This window comes from Ctenopharyngodon idella, chromosome 18 (genome assembly GCF_019924925.1).
Source record: "Ctenopharyngodon idella isolate HZGC_01 chromosome 18, HZGC01, whole genome shotgun sequence".
Classification (NCBI taxonomy): domain Eukaryota; kingdom Metazoa; phylum Chordata; class Actinopteri; order Cypriniformes; family Xenocyprididae; genus Ctenopharyngodon; species Ctenopharyngodon idella.
The window spans coordinates 36,407,015-36,431,198 of NC_067237.1; the positions used below are offsets into that span (position 1 = coordinate 36,407,015).

The 24,184-nt window shown below is 35.7% G+C and overlaps 1 protein-coding gene across 4 annotated transcripts; it reads right to left on the reverse strand.

Annotated features, from left to right (window-relative positions):
* Positions 1-297: 297 nt before the first annotated feature.
* Positions 298-23,751, reverse strand: LOC127500239 (NACHT, LRR and PYD domains-containing protein 12-like). Of its 4 annotated transcripts, XM_051871233.1 has the most exons (16): positions 23,624-23,731; positions 23,224-23,335; positions 22,244-22,330; positions 20,730-20,867; positions 20,259-20,360; positions 19,797-19,901; positions 19,289-19,364; positions 18,883-19,078; positions 16,692-18,522; positions 16,396-16,560; positions 12,900-13,073; positions 6,305-6,478; positions 5,982-6,152; positions 2,477-2,650; positions 2,038-2,211; positions 298-1,555 (listed from the first exon to the last, which is right to left on the reverse strand). In XM_051871233.1, the coding sequence occupies exons 4-16, from the start codon at positions 20,789-20,791 to the stop codon at positions 1,381-1,383; spliced, it is 3,579 nt and encodes a 1,192-aa protein (XP_051727193.1). In that variant the 5' UTR covers positions 20,792-20,867; positions 22,244-22,330; positions 23,224-23,335; positions 23,624-23,731; the 3' UTR covers positions 298-1,380. The 4 variants fall into 4 exon arrangements, with proteins under 4 accessions (XP_051727193.1, XP_051727194.1, XP_051727196.1 ...); XM_051871234.1 differs by having other exon boundaries at positions 20,730-20,887; positions 23,224-23,750; XM_051871236.1 differs by lacking the exon at positions 20,259-20,360 and having other exon boundaries at positions 23,224-23,751.
* Between the last annotated feature and the right edge of the window lie 433 nt (positions 23,752-24,184).

Consider the following 24,184-nt stretch of genomic DNA (forward strand, 5'->3'; position numbering starts at 1 on the left):
ATTTCCAGGGGCATTTTATTTAAGTGCAATTTTTTATGATTATCTGTGTTGTCGTTTGTCAAATAGTACTTAACTTTAACCAATTACTTAAGTCAATCAGAGCACTACATAGACTCTTACCAATAAAATTTTAGCATTAACAAAAGCTATCTTTACACTGCAAAGGTAGAACAGAAGCTGCACTTGAAATAGCATAAATGTTTATTTACACAGACTGTTCATTTTTGTCAATTAATGCTCTTGATATTGTAATAATGATTATTAATGTCCATTAATAGATACATAAAATGTTTTTGTGTTTGGGGAAACTGAACGTCATATTCTGGCTACAAAGATAAAACAGTCTTAGAACCATTTATGAAAATGAAGACTTCATTTGATCTTACCAGTATGATGAATAAATTACATTAACTGGAATAAACTGTATACAGAAAGAGCAGAGAAAGGGACCGATTGTGAAGCTGCCATAACTTGGGTGTAGCGCGAGTTTAAGCGCTCTCACAAACACTCCTGTTAAAATCACGGAAGCTGATGACACTGCGACATGAATCTCTTACATCCAATCTGCACTTTGTTCTTTATTATGGGAAACTTCATGAGTTTCAGTCAGAATTCAGACAGACCGCACACACTGAACAAAACTCTTAGTTTCAGCGATGACTAATCTGAACGCTTCTGATTGGCCATCATGCTTGACAGAAACGCATTGGTTATATGGGGCAGTCTTGAGGTGGATCGAATAAACAAATTATTTTTACAAGGTTTCAAAGTTTGTTTAACCAATGTTATCACTTAAACATATATTCTATAACATACATATTTTGAAACAAATTCCCATTACTTTTCCAAAACTTTCTGGTTTATTTATTTTTCCAAAACTTTTTCAGGTCTGGAAATCGCCGTTTTAAAATTCCATGACTTTTCCAGGTTTTTAATTACCATACGAACCTGTTCTGCAGACCAACTCGGTTTTATTTGCTTGTAAAGTTAAAGTCTTGAAGAGTGGTTTTTCACAGAGGTGAAAGCAGCCACTACTACAATCACAAGCAATTAAACAAACACAACAGAACAGAGACATTTTTTTCCATGTAGGAAATACCACAGGTAAAAAATAAGGTAAAAAAAAAAAATACTACAGAAATGTAATCATAAAGTCATAAAATAAAAAAAGCATAGTCTGTATAAATTAAAAATTGCTACAAAAGTTTTTCAGTTAAGAGCAAAATATAGATAAATATATATAAATAAAATAGAATAATGGCACTCTAAATGTGCACTCATACTAGTCTAACCTACTAGAATACATTACATTGTATATGCAATATCAGACAGTATTTTGTCTTAAAGATGCTTTCTACAGTATAAAACAATGTCAAATACTCACATCAGTCTGTTGACTGTACAGTGTTTATCCTGCAGTAGAGCAGCAATCTGATTCATTTGTGTGTCTCCTAATTTATGTCCACTCAGATTCAGCTCACTCAGGAGTAACGGATTTTTACCCACAATGTCTCTCACATACTGACATGCTTCATCTGCAGCAGGACCCAAAAACCTGCAGAAGGGAAGATGAAGCAGGAATTAATTCAGTTTTTAACAAACCGTAGTCATTTTAGTCAAACTGTTCTTAGGCTGGAATTCTCAGCACGATTGGCTACTGTGCTAAACCATGCTGGTAGAATGTGGGTAGTGACGTAGATACTGGACACTTGTCTATCGCCTGGCGACAGTTTCTCTATAGCTGGCCAAGCATGCTGTTTAAGTGAAGTAAACACAAGTAAATAATCAAATTAAAATCTTCTGTCCTCCATAATGTGATCGCTATTTACATCTAATGCCATCTGTAAACTCTTGCGTTACCAAGGAAATGACTGATCAATTTGTATTACATTCTAAAGCTATCAGCCCCACAATGAAAAATGAAACCACATTTGGTTAAGCGAGGAAAACAGGTTGGATAGATGGTGGAAAAGAGGCATAAATTTATCTTAATTCACCTGTAATTCATTTATTCTGTATTACTTTATCACATCTCACCTCAGTGTCTTGAGTTGATAGTTCTGATCCTGTAGTAAATCATTGAGCTCCTTCACTCCTGATTGTCCAGGATCATTTCCTGTGAGATCCAGCTCTATGAGGTGTGAAGGGTTTGATCTCAGAGCTGAAGCCAGAGATTTATAACCTTCTTCTGTGATACTGCAGTTTGAAAGTCTACAACAGGAATGAAAACGTAACGTGATTAATTATAGGAATTCCAGAAATTAAAGTTTACTTGTAAGTCAGATTTGTTTTCATGCAATTAATAAAATAATGTATTACTTTTTACATTCAAAACAAACTATCAGAGTTACTTCAAATAAGCATGTTACTCTGTATTTTGTTATTTGTACAAATTAAATGCAAACTTAGTTTAAGTCAAAAACTGATGACTAAATTTATAAACAAACTAAAGGCCCACTGTTACACATCAACTCACATGAGTTTCTCCAGTTTACAGTTTGCTTTCAGTCCATTAGAGAGCAGCTTCACTCCCGAATCCTGTAAATTCTGATTATTGCTCAGGTCAAGATCCTTCAGACTGCTGGAGTCTGAACTGAGAACTGAAGCCAGAGCTGAACAGCTTTCCTTTGTTAGAAAACACTCACTGAGCCTGAATAATTGAACAACATCAATAATGAAGATACATAAAACCATTAATTGTAGATAAAAGATTACCATGAGCAGCTGACCAAAATGTATGATGTTCCAGCCCTAAACAAATAATTCAAACGCTAAAATCCTGCAATGATTCTATGCCTCAAAGCATCAACAGAATCACTGTTTTACACACAGCCACTATGAAGTAAATTCAGAGTTAAGGGGCCTGAGTTCTACAGATCCACACACTGATCTGGATACTCGAATCTGCCTTATAAACTAACTACATGTATAGAATATCTTTTCCATCATTCAATGAATTGACTACTAACAGTGAGCTGTTACATATTTCTGTTTTCAAATAATGTGGCTCAGATATTTCCATGTGATATTTTTCATGCACTGTAAACTCGAACAGTACTACTAACTTATAAAGATTGAGAACACTGCAATTAAAGTCTGCTACATAGTTAATGCAACTTTAAACAATTACATTTTATTAACGAGGAATTTAGTTTTGTTTTTGTGTGGCCCAACATTTGAGTAAACGCTCCAATTTAAATTATTATTTTTAAGTTTACTAAGTGACGTCATCCACGTCACATCGTTGCTCTAACCAACAGTATCAGAAGAATACATTCAACATGCCAGTGTTACGGTTTAACTGGTTACCGTGTTATCTGATGACTTTTTTGCACTTAATTCCAGCTGTGAATCGATCAGTGGCAGATTCGTCAATCCTGCAGACATGCCCATTACAATTAAACGTTCTCAAATACGTGCTGTTGGTATCATTGTAAAAGTAAAAATAAATGATTTCATAACTCGTAATGGCAAAACTTCGTTTAAAAAAAATAAGTTTTCAAAGCCTGGTCGTTTCGGGATTCGAACTAGTCCAAAAAGAGAGATATCAATCACCATCGAAATAAATTATTACACTGAGCTACTTTAGATCTGCTTGAATAAGATGGTTCTTGATATCCAAAGCTTTCACAATTTTTTTGTTACATTATGACAATGGGCTGGGCCTGTGTTAACCTGTGCGTTACGCTCACAAACTGACAATCTTAAACTATATGACATTTGACTTATCAAAATGTTCCCTCAAACATAATGGAACACATTAGCCTACTTTTTAAATTAAATTGATTAATATTATATATAATTAATAATATGGTCCGTGTGTTTTTGTTTGCTTCTTGTAGAGGTTTTTGTTTTTTGTGCATCAGGCATGTTTTACAGACAATTCAAATGTAGCCTGCATTGACAGTTGTGAGAATAAGTGTTCATCAAATCAGCATTAACTGAAAAACAGACTGCAGTTACAGTCTAGAAAATTTTAACATATGAATGGATAATTTCGGCTACCCTACCAACATTTCAAAATATTTTCATGTACAGTACACTTGTGCCTACTGTAGGGCTTATTTTTGAAGTTTCATTGTTCACTGAAAAAGACTGATTTATGACGCAAGCTATATTATGTGACAATATTTTGGGAAGTAGTGTTTTCATGTAAAAACGTAATTCCAAAATTAATGCAAAGTAATCAGATGATCAGCTTGTGAGCATAAGGCACAAGTTAACACAGGCCCAGCCCATTGTCATAATGTAATGTTAAATTGTGAATGGCTTCAATATCAAGAACCAACATTCACATAAATCTGAAGTAGTTCAGTTTAATAAGACGCCACATCGGCGATTGGATGTGTTAATTTTGGACGATTTTGAATCCCAAAACGACCAGGTTTTTGAAACTTTTTTTTTAAATATTATTTTTAATTAAACTTAGCTTTACCGTTACAAGTTATGAAATCACTTATTTTTTACTTTATCAATGATACCAATATCACTTAGTGAGATCGTTTCACAGCTGGAATTAAGTGCAAGAAGTCACCAGATAACACGGTAACCAGTTAAACCGTAACACCGGTCACATGCAAGCAACTGGAGCAAACTTAATGGAACAACCTGTAAGTAAATCAAAACATCTGTGAACATTTCTTATTTGCTTTTAGAATGTTTTATGAATATTATGATGAAGAAATATTTTAATTGTTGGAAAAGCGCAGCATTTCCCAAGTGCTTTTGAATGCGCATTTGTAATGCTATTTTAGCGTCACTGCCCTACTTTGATGTTAAAATTACACTATAAGCAATGAAGTTACCGTTAGCTGGTATTTTTTCAGTAAATGCATTCCTACGTTTTGAATGTTGCTGTTGTTAAGTGCACTGTTTAGAGCTGTGTTTCCCAAAAGCACCGTGAGCTAAGTCGATCGTTGAGACCCTCAGAGGCAAATGTTTCTATGATAAACTTAGACTTACGATGCTTTTGAGGAAATGCCGATATTTTTATTCCTACATGCAAAAACTAGCCGTTTTTTTTTTTTAATAGTCAACTTCAGCATGATGAATTAATTATTAGCCTGAGTTATACATAGGTGTATTTTTTGAGTTAATATTTGTATTTAATAAAGTACCACTGCATCAAAATAATTGAGAAATGAAAAACATTACATATGGTAAACAATAGTTTTAAGTACAGTGCACTTAAACATTAAATAAAAAAAAAATCTGTTTGACTTAACTGCTATTTATAATTATTGCTTACTTAAAATTAGTTGATTTACTTAAATGTTTTGAGGTAATCGGTGTCTAGAAAAATTGAGTACTCAGAACTTATCGGGTTTTACAGTGTGGGCTGTGGTCACCTAGTTCCTTAAATGCCCCTTATAATTAGTGTCCATAAGATGAAATAAAAATCCCAGCTCAATGGAACATGTTTTAAATCAGTCCAAGCTGATTTGAGGAAGCAGTGGCTAAACATAGGGCGATGATTCTTGATAAAGTCAAAACATTATTTGTTGTTTGACATCGATAAAAAAAAAAAAAATCTGTCCTCATGAGCGACTGTAACATAAGTGCACTGAAAGGAAATGCCTAAGCCTTTAATGAGCAGAATATGGAAGTACTTGTGCAATTTTCCATAACTGTTTCTTTAGGCCTTACTTGAAAAGTACACAAGCATCTCTTTTACATAAATCTCTGTTTACCACCTTTCTGTAGACTATAATAATGCATTGTAGACTGAATCCAGCAAATAACACTGACACTTGTACATTTGGCAGATTTTACATTTATATTTATAAATACAAATATTTATATTAGTACATTAAATCAAATCTCAAAGTTGAATACATATATGTATATATATATATATATATATATTTTTTTTTTTTTTTTTTTTTTTTTTGACAAAAGAACATAGGGAACAGAATATCCAGTTAGCCATATTCTTGTGATTTCTGTGGTGTTGAGTGTAGCTGATAGTGAAATGTACTCACTTGAGTATCTTCAGCTGACACACAGGATTCTTCAGTCCCTCACAGATCTCTCTGATTCCTGAGTCCAGCAGACGGCTGTTGTTCAGGTTCAGCTCTTTCAGGATGGTTTTGGAGGAGAGAACAGTAGCTAGAACTGAACAGCTTTTCTCTGTCAGACCACAATTATTCAGCCTGAACACAGAAACAGCGCTATTTATTATTTAGCACATATTCAACACACATTAGACCAACAACTTTTCATATCTGCTCACACATGATTGACAGTCATTTAAAACCAAAAAAAAACCAGAGAAGTTATAATATATAAAATCATGTTGACTCACTTGATTTTCTCCACTTTACTATGAGAATCCATCAAAAGAGCAGAGAGCTTCTCTCCATCCAGATCTTCTAATTTATCTTCACTCAGATCCAGTTCTGTCAGTAATAATGGACTTATACTCAGAACATTAGTGAGATACTCACACGCTTCCAGTGCAGCAGGACTTTTCAGAAACCTACAGGAAGTAGAAGAGAATTTAGATTAGATAAGCTTGTTAAATCAATAAGAAGCAAATTCTTTAACAAGAGACATTGTTTTGTTTCCGCTGCTTTGTTTGTGATCAGATAAATTTCAACCAGTAAACTTCTGGAGATTTTTAAGTCCAAGAATCAACTAAAGGCTCGTTTCCACCGTCCACCATCATTTCCAGATCATGCTGTGTGAAATACAGACTGCAAGAATTTTATAATGGATTCTGTACAAAACATGTTTTAGAGGTTTCATTTTCTGTTGTTGTACTATATACATGCATTGTGAATTGTGTATTTTTTTTAATATTGAAAATTATGTTCTTGACTTTTTCATGTTTGGTTTGGAGTGCACAGTTCGGAATTATATGGACTTCTTACATCATTTGATTTATAATTGTCATTTTGGAGTCTCCAAGTGTCCTTTGGAAAGACCTGTATTTACCTTGAAAAAAAAAAAAAACATTTACAGAAAAGCTTGTGTCGACGTACATATTAAATTGTGGTTATTTGAATGTTTCTTATGTTACAGGGGTGCAAAATAATAATAAATAATAAATGCTAAGCATTGATTAAATTAATCAAATGTATAAAAACACTGAATAGTCTTCATTGTGTAAATCAAATATATTTACTCTTATTAAAGTTACAAAAGTGGAATTGTCAAGAGCAGTGAGACTTTTTTCCTCTTTTGTTGTTTGATTATTGAGTAACTTAAGAAGGCATGAGTCTGTTGATAGGCTTGTTTGAGATGCACTGGTGCTGCGCAGACCAATCAGCATATGACATCAAATTACCGCAAGAGCGATTCAAAGGCATTAGGAGTCGTATGCTCTCCAAAATGCTCTCGCGGTACTTTGATGTCATACGCCGATAGGACTGCATTTGCTGATGCATCTTGAACAAGCCTGAACAAGTCATTCCAAAACATATATTACATGTGGTTTTAGTGATTTTATTGACAATGTGCAACAAAGTTTACTGTTTGAGGGTGTATTCACACTTGTAGTTTGGTTCTCTTGGTTCTTTGGTTCGGACCAAAACAGAAAATTATAGATTTAGTCCTTGTTCACACTATCATTTTTAGGACCGAATATGAAACAAAGTGGCTTTTATGATGTATATTTTATGACAGAACTTGCTGAACATGCAAAACAATGCTGTGTGCTCAGCTAATTGCACTTGCTGATTGTGCATACTGTGGCAAGCAGGGCAGGACCAAAAGCTGTGTGAATGCAGTGAGACCAGTGATGTAAATGATAATGAGCATCACCTGCAAGCCACACTGGGCCTTAAGGAGGAACGAAAACAGGGAAGGACAAGAGAGGACAAGAAACATATGATAGTACTTTTACCAGCTGAGAAATCTTGAAGAGTTATTAATGTGTAAATGAGTCAAAACAGTGGCAGGAATGCCTCCATCGTACACACAAAGATCTGCTTAAGAGACATGGTTCAGACGCCTGTACCTAACTGTAATGGAAAACATTGCAACTACATTGAGAAAAACAGGAATTCTTGAGCATTCTGTCATTTTTAGGGTTGCATCTTATGACATCATGTCTTGTTTTTGGTTTGTTTAGATGACTTTGGTCCTTGCTGTGTTCATGTACAGTGTTGTATCAGACGAACTGCACCACCTTTTCAGGGGTCTCTGTCCACTTGTTTGGTGCACACCAGGGTATAGATGGTATTTTTCACACTTAATCAAATGAACTGCACAGAGTTCACTTTAATCAAAACTTGTGGTGAGAAATTTATCTGTGCAATTTAGTCCACAAAAAAAAAAAAAAAAAAAAAAAAAAAATGGTTTGCTTGCCCTTTGGAATGGTGTTTCTTCTCTGATGTCAGTTTAATGGCTTGGGTAGAACATCCTTAAAGCTTGGATAGGTAATATTTTTCATAAACATTTTTGTTATACGGGCTTAAAGTCTCGTCACATCCTAAAAGCAATCAATAATTAAAGTGTACTATATGTATCTTCTTTGGAAGTCTTTACACCATAAAATGTTCAGACCAAGCATGCCACACGCGTCCTGAAAAGTGAAGCCAAAGCGCCTCGATCGCTCCCAGGTGGCTGGATGCAGTATAGGTCATAAACCACACCCACTCCGTGTAGTGGCTTTAACTTTAACGTGGGACGTGAGGCAAACTAAACAATCAAATTATACATCAAATATTTTTTTTCCAAAGATGGTTTCTGTCATTTTAGGCAGTTTTTAATCACACTGATATTAGTTCAAGTGTTCATTCTTTAAATAATTTTGGTTTTAGTTAGTGATTTGATGCTATAAAAATGAGGGGTTTGACATCATGATTGACAGCTAAGACTGAGGCACCAACAGTATTTTTTTTCTGGATCTTCGAGAGGAGATTGGAGCTTTAACTTTAATTTCTACATTTCAAGAACTGTTTATTTCACACCAACATAATGAGTTGATCTGCAGTATTAACCAATTCTGCAAGAGCGTGGGCAGGACAATGATATTGCGGCTCCACTTTGCGCTCACAACTGCGCAGACTCGGGCTCCAAGTTCAATATGCGCAGACTCAAGATGTCAGTGCCATATTGGCACACCGGCGATGGGCGATACCACTTATTTTGTTTTCGATAAGATATCGATACTTTCAAGGCCATTATTGCCGCTATCGATACCGATACGATAGCTCTAATTTGAACTTATATAATTTAAAAAAAAATGTAAATTATTGAATTACTAAGAGTAAAATGGGTAATGATACCCATTTAACATTATATTTGAAAGGTATTTTAACATTCAATACGCCTTAATTGCAACTTATTAGATTATATTTTTGTTTACATATGGTTAAAGTGTTTACTTGTAGTGGTGGTAATTATGGAAATCTACAAATACTATAGGCCTAGATGAACTATGTTCACTGTAGTAATGGTTCATTTTCAGAAGGGACTGCCAGTGACACCCATAAAATGCAACCTTTGTATTCTGACAGTGTATAAACATTAGTAACAGAATAGAACATCAATATGAACTTTTAACATTCAATTTAAATAAATGTAATTGCACAAACTATGTAGGCTACTATTTCATTTGGTTTATTGTGAAATAACTCAAACATATTATGTTTTTCTGTCCTCTGACAAGCATTGTTCTGGGCGGTGTTTCCCAAAAGCATCAATGGTTTCTTACAATACTAAACACAGCCCTGTTTGAATGTAGTGTCGGCAGTGAGCGGACGCTCTCTGTGATTGATTGGTTCTGACTGCGTGTGTTCAGATGAGCAGGAAAAAAGTTCTACAACACAATTATTCACTAACATAGGTTATTTGTCCAATTCAATGCATATTGTACGCATTAAATTTATTGTTAAATAAACAAAATCACTGGTAAAAAAAAAACAAAAAAACACCTTAGTATCGATATTTTTATTTGAGTATCGATACTTTCGATACTCAACGTCAGTATTGATACTTCATATCGATACGCCCATCCCTAACCGGCGGCTTCAGTTACTACAATGGAAGAGAGTGAAGGTGCGTCATTCATCTTTTTTTTTTTTTTTTTTACAGTATATAGTTACAGTATATGGTCAAACCAATTTCATTTGGTCCAAATGAAATTATAGGGTGTCCTACCTGCCTGTCTATCTATGTATTTGCATATAACACATCCAGTGGAGGTATGCAAATAGAGTGGTGTAGGGATGACTCATTTTTGCAGGCCAAAACCTAGAAACGAGTTAGCATTTTAACACTCCCATTTCCATTGTCCTGTTGATGGGTTTATGAAAGGGTTTTTGGTTAATTGCTTGAAACAATGTCAGTGGTGAACACAACCTCAAGATATCTTCATGTTTTATTATACGACATAAATTACATTAGTAATGCCCTCTTTTTTAAAGCTTTTACATGTCTCGTAAAAAGCGGTTGGTAACAAGTAGCTAAATGGAACTACAGTGATTGTTGGGGAAATTAACCATCATCAACCGAACAGATAAACTCATCTACTCACTAGTCCACTTTCACAGCCTCATTAATTATGCTCATGCAAACTATTATAGTTGTTAGTTGTTGGAAGCTTTCTGATGGTGTAAATTGAAGTCATGCGTGTAGTGTGGCCATGGTGTAGTTCGTTTACAGCCTACATTTATCAATTGACTTCTGCAGATTGTATTTACGCTTCAAAATTCGTCATTTGTGAAGATTATTATGATGAAGCTTTTGATAATCACAAACATTACTTAATCAAAAAGCCAATGGAAAAAAACCTATTGACTTCTGGGTTGGCCTACAAAAATATGTCATCCCACCACCACGCTATAGCGAGAAGTTTGAGTGTGGCCACTGTAGCACACAGACCCAGTGGGTTTTGCAACCATGGAGATATTTGTGAGAGATGATTCAGAAGATATTTACTTTTGGTGCAGATCCTGAACCATATCTATTTGAACCGGAATACATTGAAGATGAGCTTTTGGAACGGGAAAGGCAAGAAATTGTGGCTGAACAGACTGGGGCTGCGTAATATCATTGCGCCTGCTGCACCCATGGTACGGCAGCAAAGTTGGTGTAATCAGATTCAATGATCTATGCTAAGCTGTGGCTAAAAGTGCTACCGCCAGACCCGGAGATCGGCTTAATGGATTCAAAAACGGTAAAACTCAACTGTTTAACTCTAGGGGAGTTGGAAAATGAGTCTATTTTCAAAAATAGTGGCATGTTCCTTAAACATTTTAATCATTCATTGATAAACTAGTGTTTACTATGTTTTCAGGTGACTTGTCACTTCCGCAGTAGTAGACAAACCTACGTATATGTATGTTTCATGTGGATTACATAATCTGAGAATATTTGTTTTCCAGTTTAATGGATTCATTTCAATATAGACATTTCAAGCTTTCTACAAATGTATTTCTCATGTCTGTGATGCAAGTATACACTGAGTTTCGTTCTATTTTTTGACACAATCAAGTTCACAGGGATATGGCAGAAAGTGCACCCTGTTTGTTTTCATTACTTTATAAAAGCACATTTTGTTGTTATTTTGAGTGTGCACAAATAAAATAAGCCCCTTTACAGTTTTGAATGATGTATTAATCTTACCTGTTTTATTTAAATGCAGGTGATCGCACCGGCACCTCCATGTTAACTGTCATGCAGCACGCTACTATTCAGCTTCCACACTCGGCACAAACATATGAATATGCATAGAGGTAGACCGATTGATCGTCCGGCCGATATATCGGGCCGACTTTCGTCATTTTTTAATTAATCGGCATCGGCCGAAAGTGCTGCAAATTAGGCCGACTAATAGGCAGACGCACTTGCCATTCCACCGGCATAAAGGCCCAGTTATACTTCATATTCCGCTGCATTCCATGCACAGTTGAGCACGCAAGCCTTTCAAAGCATAATCCTTTGGCCGTGGCCTCTGAGGTTGCGTGTGAGATGGAGCAACTCTGCAGCCGTGCCTCGTTCACACACAGCTTCAGCTAACGATGGCAGGGAGAAACAGACCATTTTTAAAAAAGCTTAATTACATTGTAGCCTACTAGAATTGATGACGGCCATGCTATTCATAAGTGCAACAAGTAATTTGCATGTGAAAGTAGGAACACGTGCAATTCAGACAAAACTTCTGGCTAAAGTGTGGACATTAACTTTCCTCATTAAATGTGTCTGTGGGTCCGACATAGCCTCCATGACGTCGTCGCTCGTGGCCAGTGCACTCTAGCAGCAGGCTGTGTAATATGGGTGAACTTTTTTATTTTTGTTATCACTTAGATTATGGCCATTTTACTTACAGTATAGAAGTGTCTGTCAACAAACATAAACCAAAGCATGCCTCAGAATAGTTTTGAGAAGGTGCTTAAAAAGTTGATTGGAGAGGATTGTGTTGTTCAATAAATGTTTAATTTAAGCAATTTTCTGTAATACTTCTTATTAACTATTAGATTTTATGAGATGAAGGTGGGGGGGAAAATCGGCCAAACATATCGGCCAAAAAAGCGGCATCATATATCGGCCGTCGGCTGCCCTGATTTCTAAATATCGGCATCGGCCAGAGAAAAACCCATATCGGTCTACCTCTAAATATGCACCAAATAATTTCACAAATTTTTCTGTAAAAATTTGAGTGAGCTGCCATGTAAAGCTGCTACTACTTACATGTGATAAGACATATTTAAGGCTGGTAATGAGAGACGAGCATTTAGATTTCCTGCCCAACTGTAATTGCCACAAGGACCAGCCATTAACAATCTCTGCCGTGGACTGCGTGACTTGCCACTTCCTGTGGAGTTTTTTTTTTTTTTTTTTGCCACTTACTGACTAATAAAATTTTGGTCAACTAAGCCTCTTCTCATTGACTACTAGGATGCAGCCCTAATTTGTACATTATTTTGTTTTGTTTTTTCATCACATCTCACCTCAGTGTATTGAGTTGACAATTCTGATCCTGTAGTAAATTATCAAGCTCCTTCACTCCTGATTGTCCAGGATCATTTCCTGTGAGATCCAGCTCTATCAGGTGTGAAGGGTTTGATCTCAGAGCTGAAGCCAGAGCTTTATAACCTTCTTCTGTGATACTGCAGTCTGAAAGTCTAGAACACAAATAAAAATGTAACATTCAGCTGCATCAGGGATCAGTTCTCGATCCATTATTATTCATCATCTACATACTACCCCTGGGTCAGATTCTACATCAACATGGTTTTAACTATCATTTCTACACAGATAACATCTAAATGTATACTATCTGTAAACCTTCTCTATCCACTTTAAAAAAAATCTGCCTGTGTGAATATATGAAAAATATAGTAAAAATATGGCTCAACTCCAACCTTCTGAATCTGAACATGGACAAAACTGGCATTATCGTAACTGGAAACCCTTTACTTACCAGAAAAGAATCCTTATGATTCACCAGTGAGATTGAGTATCTCTGTTCTAATCTACCACCTGTAATGTTGTACTCCAGTGCTTGTACTATTGTCTGCTATCAATAGCAGCTTTTCCACTTTGGGGCCTGTGCGAGCTAGCACTAACAAGGTCAACAGCCTCTGGGCCTACGCACATCATAAATCCATCTTTTTAGGCAATTACCAGATATGGCTGTCATGTCATTAAATGTTTTGAATACAACTGAATTTGTATTTAATCATTTCATTTAAAAAAAGTAAGTTTCTAATTATAACACAGCTCCATAGTTATTCAAACAGTGAATAAATTACACACAGAAAGTGAGCAAGAACATTTAAATGATCAAAGAACATTATCACTAGGGTTGGGAATTGTAAGAAATTTTCCGGTTCTGCCTAATGATTCCGGTTCCGATTTCGGTTTCATTAAAATGATTAAACAACCAATAAAAAAATAGTAGTAAGGGAAAAAAGTGCACAATACTCATCTAAATCAGTCCTTTTTTGTGCTTATTATACTTGTAAAATGCGTTTAACAAACTGCTAATCTCAACAAATTCGCTAACACTTTACAATTAGTTAACTACATTAACATGAACTAATAATGAACTGCATTTCTACAGCATTTATTAATCTTTGTTCATGTCAGTTTCAACATTTACTAATACATTATTAAAATCAAGTGTTGTATTTGTTAACATCAGTTAATGCACTGTGAAGTAACATGAACAAACTATGAACAGCTGTATTTTATTAACTAAGGTTAAAAGATTAATAAACACAGTAACAAATGTATTGCTCATGGTTAGTTCATGTTACTTAATACATTAACTAATGTTAAAAAAATGAACCTTATTGTAAAGGGTTACCACAAATTAAACACAAATAAGATGCTTGAAAACAAATGTACGATCCAGACAGGTGAAACAGAATATTTTTGTAAGTTGGATTTGTAAAGACGTCACTTGTTTCCAAAAGAATGATTCAGTGATAGATACATTTTAACAGTAATTTGTTGCCACCTAGTGGTGTAACAATGCAATCGATATAGTCGTTATTTGAAGCACCCAGTTACTTTCAAAAGGTGATTTATTCTATTTTGATCGGTAACGGTAACGCATTATATCTGAATAATAAACTTTTGTATTTTGGAGAATTGGAACTTTTGATAATTGGAATATTTGTCACAGAAATAATGATACTGTGTGTTTGAAAAGATTGTTTGTGAAGCTGTTTATATCTACACATGACAACTGCTCTCTCAAGATCAGCAGCGGAGCGAACGCAGATTTGAATGTCGCAATTTTATTTTATTCAAAGGTTTAAAATACGGGTGAATCGTCATGTAGGATTTTGATCACGTGGGTGATGAAATCGAGAAATTGATCTTTTAAAAATTAATCGTGTAGCTTTGTGCATCTCTCTCTCTCTCTCTCTCTCTCTCTCTCTGCATTGATATCTGACGTATATGAGTAGCGTGAGGGCTTTTCAGTGCATTCATTGCTATAATATTCATGAGGTGAAATGTCTCTATTAAAGGATACACTCCCCACACTTCACCCACCCATCAGACCAGAACCGTTTTCTAAACAGAAACTTTTTTGCACGGTTCCAGTACTTTTCAAAAAACACTTGGTTCCCAACCCTAATTATCACTGACTTTAAATCCTGTTATAATCAATGAAGCTGTCTACACTGTGAAAGGAATCTTTTACTTGCATCATATGAACATCTAAAGTTTGTTGTTTATGATGAAAGAATTCAAGAGAGAGCAGAATTCAGTCAGTGAGCATGTGCACTGAGCAAAACTCCAGTGTTTCAGCAATGACTAATCTGAATGCCTCTGATTGGCCAATGCATTCATAAGCTCAACAGAATCATGTGTGATTGGTTATAATGTGAAACACTGTAAAGTGTAGTGTCATAGTGTCACATTGCAATTAGTTTATTATTTCAGATGCCTTTTGAGAAGACTACAATAAAATTAAACCTGTCAAAGTGGCTAGTGGGACTGACTTTGTTACACGCCACTGCTGAAATCCACTGCATTTGGCAGGTTAGTTGGTGTTAAAGTCAAGCCGCCCTATATATATATTTAAATAGGGGTGTTAGGGGTGTAACAATACACGTATTCGTATTTAACCATTCGGTACGGAACTTTCGGTTCGGTACGCATTACAAACCGAACGATTCGTTGGACTAATCCTATTACACGAGGGGTTACGTCGCAATATCGGAAATCTTTCCGTTTTAAACCAAGAAGGCGAGCTGATGGATATCACACAAGAAGCAACGTGCAAACTTTGCGCAAGAGTCTTTAATCTCGGTCAGTATTCAAAGTGAAAGTAAAAAGTGACGGAGCTGTCTGACGCTGCATTAACGAAGCATTTTCTCTCAGAGACGACAAGGCTATATAACCTAACTGTCTTAATTTATTCCATTATTTCTCTTGTGGCCCATAAATATAGTGAAACAAATGAAAACAATTGTATTTCGTGTTAAACAGGTTGTTTTTTTTTAAAGTCGGTGATTGAAGTAAAGCTGCTCTTAATTTTCATTGATGTCTGCAGTGTTAGGAAATATTATAGACTGTTAATAATTTTAATTATAGGCCTATAATTCATTGTATAGGTTAATAGACCTAAAAATGTTTAAAACATTTTAAAAGAGGAGCTAATACCCTAATCATTTATTATCCTCACAGAACGTCAGTTATGCGGTGATGCGCTATGAAATTATTGCGGGGCAAATTTATTATAATATTAATTTATTAATAAAAGTAGCCTAACCTAATAGTAATAATAACAGACTAGAAGAATGTAATGGCCGACATACTCTGGCTATCGTCAATACATGATCATCGTCTGTTGACGCAACCCAGCATAAGGGGGGTATCGTTGACCCCCAAATAAAAAAAATTGTATTGACAATGAATTTTGTGATCGTTACACCCCTAATATATATATATATATTTTTTTTTTTTGTATATTGTTACAAATCTTACCTCAGTACTTTCAATTTACAGTTATCCAGTCCAGTGCACAGCAGCTTCACCCCTGAATCCTGCAGATTATTATTGTTCATGTTCAGCTCTTTCAGATTGGTCTCTGATCCAAGAACTGTAGCCAGAGCTGAACAGCTTCTGTCTGTTAGGTTACAATCATTTAGCCTACAAGGGAAATAAATCAAATTTCAAAATACAATAATCAGTATTAGGTGGAGCACATACAATTCATTTTTCTATATATTTATATTAAATGTTATTAAATGTATGTTATATATGTGTATTAAATTACTTACAGAGCTCTTTTGCAGGCTTTGATGACTGCTAATAATCTAATGAGACACTCGTCTGATTTCTTGAATTTCTGAAGCTCAAAGTCCTCCAGCTCCTCCTCTGATGTCAATAACACAAAGGCCACAGCAGACCACTGGGCAGGTGAAAGATCAGCAGATGAGAGACTTCCTTTGCTAAGGTGGGTCTGAATCTCTTTCACCAGAGTTTGGTCATTCAGTTCATTCAGACAATAGAACAGATTGATGGATCTCTCTGGAGACAGATTATCTTCTAATTTCTGCTTGATGTACTGAACTATTACCTCTTTTCTCTGGTCATTGCCATCTTGCTGTGTCAACAGACCTTTTAAGAGTCGCCGATTGGACTGGAGTGACAGACCGAGGAGGAAGCGAAGGAAAAGGTCCAGGTGCCCATTGTCACTCTTGAGCGCCTTGTCCACTGCAATCTTGCGCAAATCAATCATGGTTTCATTTTTGTTTTCCTGTTCTGTAGACTCTTGAACAAACACATTTTTCTTGTTAATGTCTAGAAACAGATGTGCATAAAGGGCTGCAATAAACTCTTGAATGCTCAAGTGAACAAAGCAGTACATGGTACCAAGAGTGATCCCTGTTTCCTCCTTAAAGATCTGGGTACACATGCCTGAGTACACTGATGCTTTATAGATGTCAATACCACAGGCTTCCAGGTCTGTGTCATAGAAGATCAGGTTGTTTCTGTCCAGCTGATGAAATGCCAGTTTACCCAGTGAAAGAATGGCTTCTTTATCCCAGGAAACATCGGGTGTGTATTCTCCATCATACTTTCGCCGACTCTGCTGGATCTGAAAGCGGAGAAAGTGTGTGTACATTTGTGTCAGAGTCTTGGGAGTGTCTTCAGTATTTGATTCCTGCAGTGTTTCAGAGGTGTCATCAGCCTGATTGTTTTTCACATCATTATTTCTTTTCTCCTCCAGAATATTCTGGAGAACAGTGGCTGAAATCCAGCAGAAGACTGGGATGTGGCACATGATAAAGAGACTCTTTGATTTTTTAACATGATCAATGATTTCTTTGGCCATTTTCTCATCTGTGAACCTTTTTCTGAAGTACTCCTCCTTTTGTGCATCATTGAACCCTCTGACCTCTGTCACGCGGTCTATACAGTCTGGAGGAATCTTACAGGCAGCTGCTGGTCTGGTGGTGATCCAGATGAGAGCAGAAGGAAGCAGATTTCCCCTGATGAGGTTCGTTAAGAGAACATCCAGAGAGGCTGGTGATGATACGTCACGCCATGTCTCATTACCATCAAACTTCAGAGGAAAACGACATTCGTCCAATCCATCAAGGATGAACAGTACTTTGAAATTATTCCTTCTTGTAAGGTTCAGTCCTTTTGTCTCTGTGAAAAACTGAGTTATAAGATCCATCAAACTTATTTTTTCTTTCTCTTTTAAGTTCATCTCTCTGAATGGAAGAGGAAATATGAAGCTGATATCTTGATTTTCTTTTCCTTCAGCCCAATCCAGAACAAACTTTTGCACAGAGATGGTTTTTCCGATTCCAGCAACGCCTTTCGTCAGTAAAGTTCTGATCTCCTTGTCTTGTTCAGGTGCATCAAACATATTTTTGCATTCAATCGGAATCTCTTTTGATTGATGACACCTGGAAGCAACTTCAATCTGCCTTACCTCATGTTCATTATTGACCTGTTCACTGCCACCCTGAGTGATATAGAGATCTGTGTAGATGTTATTCAGAAGTGTGGAGTCACCTTGCTTTGCAATTCCTTCAAACACACATTGATACTTTTTCTTTATGTTACATTTTAGCTGATGAATGAAGACCAGCTCATCTAAACAAAGGAACAAAAATATAGTTTTAGTCCCAATTTTGTCACAGATGGTCTCAAACACCAGGCGAAACGAAGGAGAGTAGATGAATACAGGCTTTAATGATAACACATAGGAATAACACAACCATACAAGGACGAGAACGGACGAGGAATGAGGGTGAACACAGGGCTTAAATACAGGAAGCAAACAAAGGGAACTTAACAAGGTGATGAGATAATTAGACACAGGTGAATCTAATGAACAGAATGGGGAAACTAGGTCACAGAAACATGAGGATATGTAACAAATGTATGGTTTTATAGATAGTTTCAGTCTACATTTATAAGTGACAATCTGACAGATGGTCATGAGTCTCTTACCTTCTAAAGTATCAGCAGCTTCATCTTGTTTCATCTCTCTCAGGTAGTGGAGTGTGAGATCAAGAGCTGCTTCTTTGATACTGCATCTGTTCTTATTAAAGTCCTTCACAAAGTTTTGTGTGTTCTCTTTTTGTAAAATTTTCTTGAACTTTTCCAGCTCATTCTTTAGAAATGTGATTATTTTGCTCTCAAGATCCTTCACACAAAGCAAAAATAAAATAAATAGAGATCGAACAAAAAAACATACAAAATGTGAAAGAAACAAGTTAAGAGAGAAACATGTTAATTAGCTTCCATTTTTTAAAATAAAAAAACAAAATTCTATTAGGTATTTTTTTGTAAACATTGTTCAGCAACCTATTTGGCTGTTATAATTATAGACATTTATGAAAATGTGTTTTACTACCTGGAAGATCCACAGGAGATTGTCCTTGAAATTCTTGTGTTTCCTGTGAGTCTGGAAATCTGAATCTAATTGAAGCCTGTTAGCCAACAAAATTAAATGCTGCATTTTCAGACAAAATATTACAGAAATTACGAGTATTAAAAAATGAATGATGTGCAGGATCTATTTAAGTATAAGTTTAAGTAAAAACTAAATTTCTTAATGTAATATTTTCTGTCCTATAAGCAAGGAACACAGAAGCTGGTGAATAAAAATGAATTTTGCATTGACAACAGGTATGTCACAACCAAAATTAAACAGAAAATAAAAATATATATATAATTGTTATTCATATCAAATAGTTTTTGTGCTCCCTTTAGGTTTTTAAAGCACTGCCATTTGCAAATTGTCTTTTTGAGAATTAATCAAACATTTAATTGAAGCGAATATTTGCTGAAATATTTTAATATAAATGTTTATTTATTTTCTAACTGTCTATATGTCCAACAATAAGAAACACATGGAATACCTTTTGTTGGACGATGGTTTTTCCTCACTGAAGTTTGGTACCGCACCTTTTGAACAGTCACTCTTCACAGACACAGAGCTGGACACGTGTGAGCCTGATCTTACACTAATGACACAAAGAACAGTGAGAGAAAAAGAAAAAAAACACTGTGCTACAGAAGGTTCTTTGGGCTCATTTGAAAAAATTTTATGTTTAATCTTGCAAATGCTGTGTAGTCAAATGTGCATTTGTGCTTCTGTGACTACGGATAGATTAAAAGACATAGATTGCAAAACATAGACTGCAAGATCTATTTTCCAAGTGAATTTAAATGTGTAGTAGTATTACTGGAAAGAAACTCCAGACCAATAAAGCAAACAGCAGACATTGTGTTCTATGAATTATTATTATTTATCACTTTTTATCACATATCTTAATGGAAAAAATACCTAATGCAGTAAAAACAAAAAACACATGAAATACCTTTCAGACGATGGTTTTTCCTCACTGAAGTTTGGTACCGCACCTTTTGACTGGTCACTCTTCAGAGACACAGAGCTGGACACATGTGAGCCTGATCTTACACTAATGACAAAAAAATAGAGAGAAAACACTATTACAAGAGATACTTCAGTCTCATTTAAAGAGGTTTCACATGCAAATTGTTTGCATAGTTTAAGTCCAGTTTAACACAAACTGGCAGATTTATACTTCTGCGTCGAGTGTACGCAGTAGCTACGGCATAGGCTGTGTGTAGCCTGATGTGTACCTCTTCAAAAATGTTACACACGAGAATGAACCTCACTGGTTACATAGTTTTACATAGATTTGCACAGTATTTAACACGGCAAAGGTGAGAGAAAATGCTCCTTGTTGAAAAGGTTTTGTTCTTCACTTAAAAAGTAAATTTCATTAGTGTTTAAAATGATTGTGTGAAAACAGCTGCAGTCTTACCTCTGTTTCTTTGAGAGACTCATCTTAGAGAGACAGTCCTTTCCTTGCTTCTTCGACATCATTGCAGCTAAACTGCCACTGAAAACAGATCAGCACTGGCAAAGATCTCGCTGAAGACAATCAGATGCTCATCATGACCTGGACATGACAATGAGTCACTGAGATGAATATCATGATAGTTCAGAAAGAGAAATGATGATAAAAATTAAGAACAAATGACAAATTTTAAGTTAACAAACAAGCAATATAAAAATACATCATGCTACAAATATATTGGTATGCACTGTTACCAAATGGTGTGATAATCACATCAGATCATTACTCACAACACATGACTCTCTCTCTCTCTCTCTCTATGTGTGTGTGTGTGTGTGTGTGTGTGTGTGTGTGTGTGTGTGTGTGTGTGTGTGTGTGTACATTACCATGCAGTCATTAAATAATGTGCTAAAACACTGAGAAAAAACAGAACTCATATGTAGTTGTAGATAATATTACAGATTTTACATTTTTATGACCTTCTGGTATAAGTTCTTTTTAATTTAAACATTATTTCACAATTTATTTTGTTAATTTAAAATGATCCCACAAATAACGCATCAGTAAATGTGACATACTCTAAGAGCCTGTTTATACCTGGGGCCTCATTTATGAAGTGCGCATGTGCACAGATTTGATCTTAAAGTGTGCGAAGTATGCATAAATCCATGCCAATGCTTGTGTGGATTTATGTGTACGCACACTCTAAGATCAAATCTGTGCGTAAATGAGGCCCCTGATCACTTCATGCATTTTCTCTGATCGAATAGCAATCCGATCGCAAAAACACCTGGGGCCTCATTTATAAATCTTTCCGTAGATTTCATCCTAAATGTATACGTACGCACAAAAGTTTTCAGATCTATAAAACCATGTGTACGCCAGAACCTGCGCAAAAATCCCTTTAAATCCCAGTCAGTGGAAGATTGTGCATAGATGCATCTCCACCCTGTCTCCTCCCTGAAATCACCATATATGGAGCTTATACAATGCCTAGTTTTACTATGCATAACCTCATCTGCATATCATTTCCATGCATATTCCCATCAAGTGACTCCATGGTTAACACCGTCAAAGGTACAAGACATTGGAAAATATTAGATACAGACTATAAATGCCATTTGTGCCATACACATTACATTGCTAAAAATCATCCAATATCCTTGTTATGTTTTAGAATAAATATATCAAAATATCCATAAAAACAAAATTGTAGCTATAAAATACTTCTCATATGAAGTTTTTAGAATAGAGTCGATTCATTCATTTCCACTTCAAATATTATTTTAATTGTTTTAATTCAAATCATATCAAATATATGCAGTTTTGCTGATAAGGTGAACATATCTTTTAGGATGTTTATAGGCTAATTTTAGTGAAAACTGATAGACCTACTTATTTATTGAAGTGTAAATACAGTTGTCTGACTCGGTGCATCACTGATAAAGCATTTTAAAAAGGTATAGTGCAAATCTTACCTTTTTCTTCGAGTTGTATCCTTCCAATGCAGTGGTATTTTTTTATAATTGTTTGAAGATGCCTTCACACGACATCAACAGATCCAGCTGTACAGTAAGATTATCATTGAACTTAAACGGGACAACGGACCGTTCGACCATTGAATCCAGCAGTGTCTCCCATAATATTGAAGTAAGTGTGCATCACTGATATTTTGTCATAACATGAGATCTGCAGTTTAGTTTAAACAGGAATTACTGTGCACCTATCACTCCTCGATGTTATTAGCGTGTCACAGGAAAAGTGATCAAAAGTAGCACACTAAATTCATATAACTTAATTTTTGTTTAAATTCTGTAATGCAATTTAATCGCCATTAATCAAAGTGGAATATTAATGTAAATGTGTATATCAAAATTAAAACAGAGTTTAAAATCGTTCTGTTTACTTCATTACTTTTCTCTCTCTAGTAAAAGAGTTTGTAGGCCTATACGCATGGGTCAGAGTTTGCGTGCAGGTGCGCAAATTTTCCCGTCAGGTTTGTTTTTATAAATGGAAAGGAAGTGGAAGTGGCGTACGCCTTTTTCAGGGCATGTTTTGTGTGTACGCAACAGTTATAAATGAGAACCCAGGTGTAAATGCCCTCCGAAACGCATTCGAGACGGATTTAATCCGATCGCTTAAACCACTTTAGAAGGTGGTCTGAGACGCATTCCAGTCAAAACTGAACAAGTATAAAATGCATCTGGATGTTGAAACCACGTATGCAAATTTTACTCCTCCCAAAAATGCTAAAAAAATAAACGTGTGAGAGTGTGTTATAGGCTATATAACGTTATAGCCAGATATGACAGCGCTACTGCATCACCGCAGAGGAGTAACTGAGTCTCTCTTCAACAAGCTGACTCTCAAACTGCCGCAAAAATGAAAGTGAAAGTAAGACGTAGACGGTCAACACACAATCATCTTCATTAAAAGTAATGAGACTAAATTATCTTACCAGTGCTGATGCCGCTCGCTCTCCTTTTGCGGTCTTTGATTTTGAAATTAGCTGATGATCAATAAAAAGCAGCTCATATTTGTTGCTTTCGGTGATGTGAACTCCATTAAATCTGCATACAGAGTGGGAACTGAAGATCAGATTTCCTATATCCGTTTTGCGGAGACACATTTAGGTGGTCAAGTATAAATGGAATCGTTTTGATAAATCAGATAGCTATCTGATCAGTAAAAACGCATGAAGTGAACTGGTGTAAACAGCCCGTAAAATGAATGCGGTAAAGTTGGTTTCACATTCGATCATTCGGACTTCCGCGTTCAATAACTTTGTAAATGTAAAAAGGATAATTTTGGTTAATTATAAATAGGCTACTGGCCATTATGACAATAAGCTACAACACCTTTTTTGCAGAAGCAGACGTTTTTCAAGAGCGGATAAAAGCGTTGTTCTCTGTGACAAATGCTGGATGCTGAATGCATGCTGTGATGTCAACGATCTTTGAGGGACCGTCTTCAAGTTCATGATTCTTTTACGACATCATGGTAAGGACGTTTGTGAGCTGTATATATCTGCTTCTAAAACGTTTCATAGCAACGTGTAAAACGTGTGTATATATATATATATATATACACACACATAAAGTGGGTAAGGAAAGTATTCAGACCCCCTTAAATTTTTCACTCTTTGTTATATTGCAGCCATTTGCTAAAATTATTTAAGTTCATTTTTTTTTCCTCATTAATGTACACACAGCACCCCATATTGACAGAAAAACACAGAATTGTTGACATTTTTGCAGATTTATTAAAAAAGAAAAACTGAAATATCACATGGTCCTAAGTATTCAGACCCTTTGCTCAGTATTTAGTAGAAGCACCCTTTTGATCTAATACAGCCATGAGTCTTTTTGGGAAAGATGCAACAAGTTTTTCACACCTGGATTTGGGGATCCTCTGCCATT

Excerpts from the sequence above, each read along its gene's own strand:
- LOC127500239 (XM_051871232.1), bottom strand. The coding sequence starts at position 20,791 with ATGATGTCGAAGAAGCAAGGAAAGGACTGTCTCTCTAAGATGAGTCTC. Across the intron at positions 19,902-20,258 it reads GAAAAACCATCGTCTGAAAG|TGTAAGATCAGGCTCACACG; the intron begins GTATTTCATGTG and ends TTGTGTCATTAG. Across the intron at positions 2,212-2,476 it reads TGTAAACTGGAGAAACTCAT|ACTTTCAAACTGCAGTATCA; the intron begins GTGAGTTGATGT and ends TTCCTGTTGTAG.